Raw genomic sequence first — 1,705 nt, 5'->3', positions numbered from 1 at the left:
GGGGGGGGGGGGGGGGGAGTCAGGGCCGCCCTCAGCCCAGGGGGCCTTCGGGGGCGATCAAGACTGGGGTGTGGGGCTGCAGGGGGCTGCAGGGGGGTGTGGGGCTGCAGGGGGCTGCAGGGGGAGGGCATGCCTGTCAGGGCTGCCCCTAGGCTACGGAACCCTGGGGCTGGGCTGGGATGGAAGAGGTCACGCCCCTGGCCCAGGGGCTGGGGTGTCAGGGCTTCCACTTCTGTCCGAGCCCAGTAGGAAGAGACGGACCCAGGAGAGGCCTGAAGGGTCTGGGGACAGAACTGGTTCAAGGGCTTCCCTGAGTCTCTGCAGGATCCTGGAGCTGGGAAGGGGTTTTGGGGAGTGGGGTGGGGTCCAAGGATCTCTCTAGGCCTAGATCTGGGGGTCAGAGGGGGAGGAAAGCAGAGTCCCGTCAGCATGTGAGGCCCCTCCCACCCCGAGGCAGAGGATGTAGAAGTCGCAGTCTCCGCTGGGGGGGAGGTGGTCACCTGTCCAGAAGTTCCCAGTCCTCGCCTCCCCACTGGTCCCGGAACTCCTCGGTGTTCATGCCTCCAACGCGGTCGAAGTCGGACTTGTAGATCCCAAAGAGGCCGAAGCCGTTCACCTCCCAGTAACCTGGCGGGGGTGGGGTGCCCTTCAGACGCCAGGTCCTGCAAGCCCTTCCTCAGGAGGGCTCTCAGGGTCACTCCAATGTGTTGGTCATAACCTGGGAGACCTGTGCATGACTTGGGTGTTGGAGAAGGTTCCTAGGGGCCAAGCATGGTCCTGGGGTTACTGGGGGAGGACTTGAGGTCCTGGGCACTCTGGGGGTCCTAGAGGCCACAAGGAGTCCCAGGCGTTATAAGGGGCATTGATGGGGCCCTAGGCCTCCCTTGCGGGTTGGGAGGCCCCCGGGGGCCTGGGTTTTGCCCTGGCATGGGTGGGACACCTGACGTTACCGAGGGGCATTCAGGGCATTACCGTGAGGGTCCTCTGGCGAGCTCCCGCAGCCCAGCCGCATGACCACAGGCGCAAAGGCCAGCTTGCCCTCCACGCAGTGCTTGCGGATGCCATCCAGGATGCTGGGGGGGAAGTGGATGTGCAGGTCGCAGAGGAAAACGATGCTGCTGGCATCCTGGAGACAGCAGGGAGGTCTGAGCCTCGCCCTCTCCTCCGGAAGGGCCCCCCCCGCCCCCCGCCAGTCCATCTCACTCTCTCCACCCGCACCATCCTGTCCACGCACCTCCACCGCGGCCACTCCAGCTTGCAGCCCCGCGGAGCGCTCAAAGTTCCCGGTTCGCCTTAGGTATTGGTATCTGGGGGAGGAAGGGGATATGGGGTGGGAAATCCCAGCCACCCATTTCTGGGGGAGGGGGCGGGGACAGGAAAACCCACGCCTGTCCGGGAGGAGGGAAGCTGTGCCTGACCCTCGCTGGGAGGTGGGGGGCACTGTTACCTGGGCAGTGGCGCCGCGCGGAGGGCCCTCTCCACATCCATGTCTTCGCTCTCAAAGTCCACCAGGATGACACTGAAGCGAGAGTCCCCTGTACGGACGTGCAGCGCAGCCATGTCTGCCAGGAACTGTACCACCCAGCGCGCCTGGTTCTTCACTGGAGGAGGATGGGGATACTGAACCCACCTGGACCCGACCTGGCGGTACCCTGCCCAGGACCAGTAGCACTCCCCCCCTTCCCATAAGGCCTGCTGGACAAGG

At 65.2% G+C, this 1,705-nt stretch overlaps 1 protein-coding gene across 1 annotated transcript in view; it reads right to left on the bottom strand.

The window, feature by feature from the left end:
- The window catches only part of B4GALNT4 (beta-1,4-N-acetyl-galactosaminyltransferase 4), a 12,675-nt gene that overhangs the window by 209 nt on the left and 10,761 nt on the right, over positions 1–1,705 (bottom strand). The window contains exons 16-19 of the mRNA XM_007465987.1: positions 1,448–1,601; positions 1,235–1,307; positions 973–1,126; positions 500–627 (exon numbers count right to left, since the gene is read on the bottom strand). Of these exons, the coding sequence (XP_007466049.1) occupies positions 500–627; positions 973–1,126; positions 1,235–1,307; positions 1,448–1,601 (509 nt within the window). The remainder of the gene's footprint in view (positions 1–499; positions 628–972; positions 1,127–1,234; positions 1,308–1,447; positions 1,602–1,705) is intronic.

Source organism: Lipotes vexillifer, unplaced genomic scaffold (genome assembly GCF_000442215.2).
Source record: "Lipotes vexillifer unplaced genomic scaffold, Lipotes_vexillifer_v1.1 scaffold1094, whole genome shotgun sequence".
In the NCBI taxonomy this organism is placed as follows: Eukaryota; Metazoa; Chordata; class Mammalia; order Artiodactyla; family Lipotidae; genus Lipotes; species Lipotes vexillifer.
Note: the sequence above shows the minus strand (reverse complement) of the source record. Positions and strands in the feature narration are given on the sequence as shown.